The sequence below is a fragment of the Fukomys damarensis genome, unplaced genomic scaffold (genome assembly GCF_012274545.1).
Source record: "Fukomys damarensis isolate Sample0158 unplaced genomic scaffold, DMR_v1.0_HiC HiC_scaffold_37, whole genome shotgun sequence".
In the NCBI taxonomy this organism is placed as follows: Eukaryota; Metazoa; Chordata; class Mammalia; order Rodentia; family Bathyergidae; genus Fukomys; species Fukomys damarensis.
In genome coordinates this window covers 709,676-715,884 of record NW_022900949.1, presented here as the reverse complement: position 1 = coordinate 715,884, position 6,209 = coordinate 709,676, and the positions used below count along the sequence as shown (strand labels likewise).

Below are 6,209 nucleotides of genomic sequence, written 5' to 3'. Positions count from 1 at the left end.
ACTTACATGCGGAGCGTGTCTCCCGCGCCGGCTTCTCGGCCGAGCGGCCCGGGCACTCATTGCGGTTGGAAATCTGCGACCAGACCCCTCGACTCCTCCTGGGTTCCTTGTCCCCCAAAACACGGCCTGCTGTCAGCTCCTGCCTTTGTTGTCCTGGGAAAGGACAGCCTCAGTCTCCTGTCCCGTCAAGCGGGCATTGGCTCCCCACGGGAGGGATCTTGCGTGACCGCCCTGGTTGTACCACATATGGATGCCTCCCTAGGCGGGCAGATCACTACCCATCTGCATCACTACCGTTCTCCTCTGCCTCCTTGACTTCTAATCTCCCCTTTGTCCTCGACCTGAATGAGATCGGAACCCTGCGAGCCCCTTCACCTCCCCCAGGCTCCCCTGAACCCGCGGTGCTGCCCCCGGGGCTCGGCCCCTCAGCTCTCTGCACCTCTGTGTTCCTCGGTGTACCGTGCTCATGGCCTGTGCTCCCGAGTCACTGCCCGCTGCCCGCTTGGCCCTGGGCTGGCCCGGGAGGGGCCGGGAAACAGGAAGCCCCCTGCCCGGCCATGTGACTTCTTATTGTGCGACTCCTTCCTCCTCCCGGACCGCGCTTCCTCCCCGACACGCCCGCTCCTCCGGTCGCTCCTCCACTCCCACCCCTTGGGTTTATTTCCCAAGAGCCAAGTGTCCCCCGTGATGATCGTGGGACACCCCCGGTCCCTTCGGTGTGGGGGTCACAACTCTCCTCCACTTTGTCAGGGGACAGGTCTGGGCTCTGTAACCTCGAGCCAGACACAGCCCCCTTTGAACCTTGGTTTCCTTAGCTCTAAAATGGGAGGAGGAGAGCGTTTCCCCCAAGTCACGGAGGTTTTGTGCTTGTGCTTGCAGAGATCTCACTGCTCCCCTCTGCTGTCCCAGAGCCCTCAGGGCTCCCTGTTGTCCCCAGACACCTCAGCCTGGCATTCAAGGCTCTGGTGCTCATGCCAGGCCACAGGGATTCCCCTCGGGCCGGGAGAGGGCTGGGGCGGGGGGCTCCTCACGCTGAGGCTTTGACCCCGGCCAGAGCGCACCTCCCTTTCCTTCTGCACTTGGAGCAGACTGTGCAAAGCTGGAGCCTGAGTCCTCCAGCCCCTTCGTCCCTCTGGGAGGAAAAGCAAGGTGGTGGGGAGAGAAGGGGCAGTTCTCTGGCTGAAGAAGTCTGACCAGCACAGGAGCCCACAGAGGCCCTGCGGCCGTCCCAGAGCTGTCCCAAGGCTGCAGGCCTTTGCACAGGCGGTTCCTTCCCCTGGAATGGCTTCCTGTCCACCTCTGCTTTCCTGGGAAAGTCTTCACCCTTCCATACTTTGGCAGCCCGACCTGGCTGAGGCAGGCAGGCCTCACCGACGCTTTCAGAAATAGACTAAGGTTAAGGCCAGGCGTGCTGGTGCACAGCAGTCATGGCAGCACTCTGGCAGGCTGAGGCAGGAGAAGCACAAATTCTACTTTAACCTGGCAATTTAGGGACATAGTGATCCTATTAAAAAAAAAAAATACAAAAAGGTTTGGTGATGTAACTCAGTGGAAAATAGAGATCAGTGTGTGTTTTTTTTCAGATGCCGGAGATGGCATCCAGGGCCTCGTGCATGCTAGGCAAGCGCTCTACCACCCAGCCGCACCTCTGATCAGGTTTAGTGTTTTTTGGTAGTACGCATGATACGTAAAAGAGGGGCCTAATGAAGAGACTGGGAGGGACCACGGCGCCGTACCACGCCCACTTCCGCCCGGAAGATCCCACCCCCATGAGGCGCAGCCTGACTCCGTCAATCATCAATCAATCCTGCCTTTTCGTCTCACTCCCGCCCAAATCAGCCGCACTCGGCTTATCACATTGCCGGTTTATCACTAGGCCTTCTGTTGCTCCTCGTGTCAGCCTATCACAGTAGAAGCACTGCCACAGTGGAAGCACTGACCACTGCAGTCTGATTGGGCCAGAAACATACAAACTCCGCCTAGTCTTAGTTTGACCAATCATGTTTCACAACTCGCTCCCAGTATAGCCTATCATATTCCAGATATTGTCCCATTCGGACGCCCCACACACACACCCTTGCATTGGGTTATAAGCCCCACCCTTCTGGCACAGTACCCGCCTATCAGATTCCAAGACCCCTCCGGCCTTCTTAGGTAAGTCGCTTGTAAATCCGAAGGTCCGCCGAACTACATTTCCCTGGAGGCGCCGCGGCTCGCCTCATAACTTCCGGTGGGAAAGATGGCGGCTTCCTAGCGAGTTGGGATTGACTCGGGGGAAAGCTCAGGGTGTGGTGAGTGGATGTTGGGTGGTGACAGCGCGCGCGGCAGGTCCCAAGCCAGGTAGCTTCTCTGGGTTCAGAGTCCCGACCCCTTGCCCTCCCGGGGGCTGCTGCCTTACTCCCTGGTTTCTCCCGCGGCCCGGCCTCCATCCTTCCTGCCGCGGCTGCAGCTTTGTTTCCCGGAGGCGGGGTGGGGAGCGCAAAGCACCCTTGGCCACGGCCAGCGGCTCCACTGACGCCCCGTGTCTCCTCAGGGATCTGCAGCACCCGGATCCGCGCCCCGTCGCCGTGCAGACACCCTTGGGCAGCCCAGCGCCCCTGGAAAGACTGAGCCCCTTACTCTTTATTTGCCTAGACCGGACCAGTTTCAGGTAACAGAAGCCAAGTCTCACTGGCGTCAGCCAGAACAGGAAGTTGGTGGATTATAGTGTGTGTGCAGGTATAGCTGGATCCAGGTGCTCAGAAGAAGTCCATCTGCTGTTTTCTGGGTGGGCATCACTTCGGGACCTCAGACAGGCCTTCTCTTCCTGTTTAGATGCACAAGTGGCTCTTAGCAGCTCTCTGTTTCTATCTTTTGGCTAAGGAAGGTCTTTACCCTAAGGTCTGGGAGTCCCAGATCTACCAGTCACGGCTCAGCAGGGTCACGTGCCAAGTCTGAGCCATTCGCAGGGGACAGAAAGCTGGGCATAGCTCACTGGCTGAGTGGCAAGAGAGAGGCAGGGTGAGCCCTGCAGCAGAAGTAGGATCTGGACTCAAGTAGGAGTGGATTCTGGGCTGATAATGTGAAAGGATTCACTCTCTAGGTTTGCAAGCTAAGTCCTGAAAGGAGAGGCTTAGCTCATGTTCTGCTTTGTAACCAAATGTCTTCGAAACCTCTAAGGAGAGGATCCTGGCTTCCCCCGTCCCTGCTCCATCCAGCCAAATGGGCACCATGGAAGTGGCTGAACCCGGAAGCCCTACAGAGGAAGAGGAAGAAGAAGAGGAGGAAGAAGAGGAGGAGGAGGAAGAGCAGTCAGCTGAGCCTCGGCCTCGAACACGCTCCAATCCCGAGGGGGCCGAGGACCGGGCGCTGGGGGCACAGGCCAGTGTGGGCAGCCGCAGTGAAGGGGAGGGAGAGGCAGCCAGTGTGGATGATGGGACCCCCAACCCTCCAGGAGCCGGCCCCAAGCCCTGGCAGGTGCCGCCACCAGCTCTTGAAGTCCAGATTCGAACACCAAGGGTCAACTGTCCAGAGAAAGTGGTAAGTAGAGGTCTCAGCCCTGCTCTCTGAGCTGCCAGCCCAGGGCCTTGCCGCTGAGCTGCATCTCCAGCCCTTTTTATTTTTTATCATGAGACATGGTCTGGCTAAGATGTTCAGGCAGGACTCTAACTGGTGATCCTCCTCACTCAGCCTCCCAGAATGCTGGGATGACAGGCGAGCACCATCACACCCGACCCAGGAAATGTCTTTTGAACCTACAGTCCAACCTGCTCTGTCCTCCTGGTTGTTTTTCTGTGTCAGTCATTCTATGGTTGATTCTCAGTACCTGGACTCCAGTCCAGTTTTATTTATTTATTTGGGTTTTTGAAGCAAGGCCTCCCTGTGTAGTTCAGGCTAGCCCTGAACTCGTGGTGATCCTCCTGCCGCAGCCTCCCCAGTGCTGGGATGACACGTGTGCACCACTGTGCCCCGCTCATTTTCTTTTCTTTGGGCCTGTGCCATGCATGGCAGGGCTGGGAAATAGGAGTCACTCAGCCACACTTGGGGTCAGGGCTTCGTGAAGGGGCCGGTGGAACAGTGCCGGCTGGTATGTGTCCCAGTGCCCTTGACCACCCCCAATTTCCTTGCAGATCATCTGCCTGGATCTGTCTGAGGAGATGTCACTGCCAAAGCTGGAGTCCTTCAATGGGTGAGAACAGCTTTGGGGGGTTCAGCACATGGCCACGGCAGAAAAAGATGAGCCCTGTGTCCTCCCTGCATACCTGCTGCTTTGGTGTTGCCTGGGGATGGTGAAAGGCAGGGCTGAGCACAAAGCCTTGGCCAGAACCCTGTGGCACCAGCAGCAGGCAGGAGGCAGGGCCTGGTGGGTCGCTGGGGGCTTCTGGGCAGGGGAGGTGCCAGGGGAGGTGGCACATGCTCAGGTCCCAGCTGTTCGTCAGGCTGAGTCAAGCTAGGCTTGAACCTAGGTGTCCAGAGCCAGCCTGGGCGACAGAGAGACTCTTCCCTGTCCAGTCTCCCTGGGCCCTGAGCCCTCTTTGGGGAACATGAACCCCAAGCTGGCTGGAGGGGCCTGTATGGAAAGGGTGGGAACTCAAGCCAGCAGGGTGGGGTCTGTGGGCCCCTCTGTGCTCCCACCACATGACAGGCAGCTCTGGGTCCCGAGCGGCAAGGGCTTCTTCACCCCTGACTGTGCCTCCCCAGCTCCAAAACCAACGCCCTCAACGTCTCCCAGAAGATGATTGAGATGTTTGTGAGGACAAAGCACAAGATTGACAAGAGCCATGAGTTTGCTCTGGTGGTGGTGAACGGCGACACGGCCTGGGTAGGCGGGAGGGGCACTGGGGCGGCCGGGCTCCCTAAGGACTCGGGGCACCCACTGAGGCCTGTGCTGCCCGCAGCTGTCCGGCCTGACCTCAGATCCGCGGGAGCTGTGCAGCTGCCTGTATGACCTGGAGACAGCCTCCTGCTCCACGTTCAGTATCCTTCTTTGGAAGTGGGCTGACACACTGCCCTCTGGACTCTGGGGACCCGGACTGTGGCAGAGTTGGGCGTGCTACCCATCTATGACACCAAATGCTCAGAAATGCCAACACCCTGGGGTTGAGCTGGGCACAGTGGCCCATACCTGTCATCCAGCCCTCTGGGAGGCTGAGGCAGGAGGATCGCAATTTCTAGCCCAGCCTGACCATGAAGTGATTTAGGGAGACTCTCACAAAATGAAAAGAACGGGGGCTGGGATGAGCACAGTGTTAAGGCCCTGGGTTCAATTCCCCATACTGGAAAAAACAATAAAGGAGCAGGTGTGGCCCAGACTTAAATAGAAAATGAGCCCTGTGAATTTAAGAAACGGTGGCAAGTGGGGCGGAGGGGCAGCAGGGACACCGCGGCTCTGGTGCTGAAAGGACAGCGGCCCTGGCCCTGATGGAGGCCTGTGGCCTGTTCAGGTGCTTTGGTGCTAGGACCCCGCTTTCTGACTGGTGCCAAGGGCGACTGCTCAGCAAAGCCAGGTCCCCTGGAGGGTCACAGGGCCGGTCCCAGGGACTCCTGGGTGCCCAGCTTCAGAGGTGAGGAGCCCGCCTGCCTCTGCCTCCCATCCTCTGCACCGGCCTTCTCCTTAGCGTCCTCTCCAGACCTGGAAGGGCTCTTCAGCCTCATGTGAGTGACCAAGCGGCAGAGCGCGTGGTGGGGTGCAGCTCTGAGGGCTCGCCTAGCCAGTGGAGGGTCCTCAGGTAGAAAAAACGGAAGGCAAAGTGAGCACCCGGGCCTGACCCTCCAAACAAGGCAGGATAATGTCAGCCCCGGCTCTTCACCCACCTGCGGGACATTTTCTGTGGAGACAGGTCCCAAGTCTCCTCCACAGTGGCTCCGAGACTGCCCCGCGGCTTCCAAGCTCCTGTGACCCAGACAGTAGAGGGCTGTGTGCTAAATATTCTCATCCTAGCTAAGCCTGGGGTGCATGCCCATCGTCCTAGCACTCCCGGAGGCTGAGGCAGGAGGATGGAGTTCCAGCCCAGCCCGGGCAGCTTAGCGACTTGGTGAGACCCTGTTGTAACCTAAAAAGTACAAAACGAGTTGGGGCTGAAGCTCAGTGTGGAGGCCCGAGATTCCATTCCCAGAACCAAAACACAAAATGGTCCGGGTTAAGGAGCTCGGCCCGGCCGGGAGCAGGTGCTGTGAGCGGCCCCCCAACCCCGCAGGCCAGTGGCAGGTGCCCAGGGTAGCTAGAGGGC

The 6,209-nt window shown here is 58.8% G+C and overlaps 2 protein-coding genes across 2 annotated transcripts in view; one reads left to right on the top strand and one right to left on the bottom strand.

Annotated features, from left to right (window-relative positions):
• Positions 1-554, bottom strand: part of Ushbp1 (USH1 protein network component harmonin binding protein 1) — an 8,608-nt gene extending 8,054 nt beyond the window's left edge. The window contains exons 1-2 of the mRNA XM_033759372.1: positions 440-554; positions 7-153 (exon numbers count right to left, since the gene is read on the bottom strand). Of these exons, the coding sequence (XP_033615263.1) occupies positions 7-60 (54 nt within the window). The 5' untranslated portion in view covers positions 61-153; positions 440-554. The remainder of the gene's footprint in view (positions 1-6; positions 154-439) is intronic.
• Positions 555-2,174: 1,620 nt separating this feature from the next.
• Positions 2,175-6,209, top strand: part of Babam1 (BRISC and BRCA1 A complex member 1) — a 5,532-nt gene continuing 1,497 nt past the window's right edge. The window contains exons 1-7 of the mRNA XM_010644372.2: positions 2,175-2,291; positions 2,534-2,650; positions 3,160-3,519; positions 4,110-4,168; positions 4,681-4,801; positions 4,878-4,956; positions 5,610-5,634. Of these exons, the coding sequence (XP_010642674.1) occupies positions 3,202-3,519; positions 4,110-4,168; positions 4,681-4,801; positions 4,878-4,956; positions 5,610-5,634 (602 nt within the window). The 5' untranslated portion in view covers positions 2,175-2,291; positions 2,534-2,650; positions 3,160-3,201. The remainder of the gene's footprint in view (positions 2,292-2,533; positions 2,651-3,159; positions 3,520-4,109; positions 4,169-4,680; positions 4,802-4,877; positions 4,957-5,609; positions 5,635-6,209) is intronic.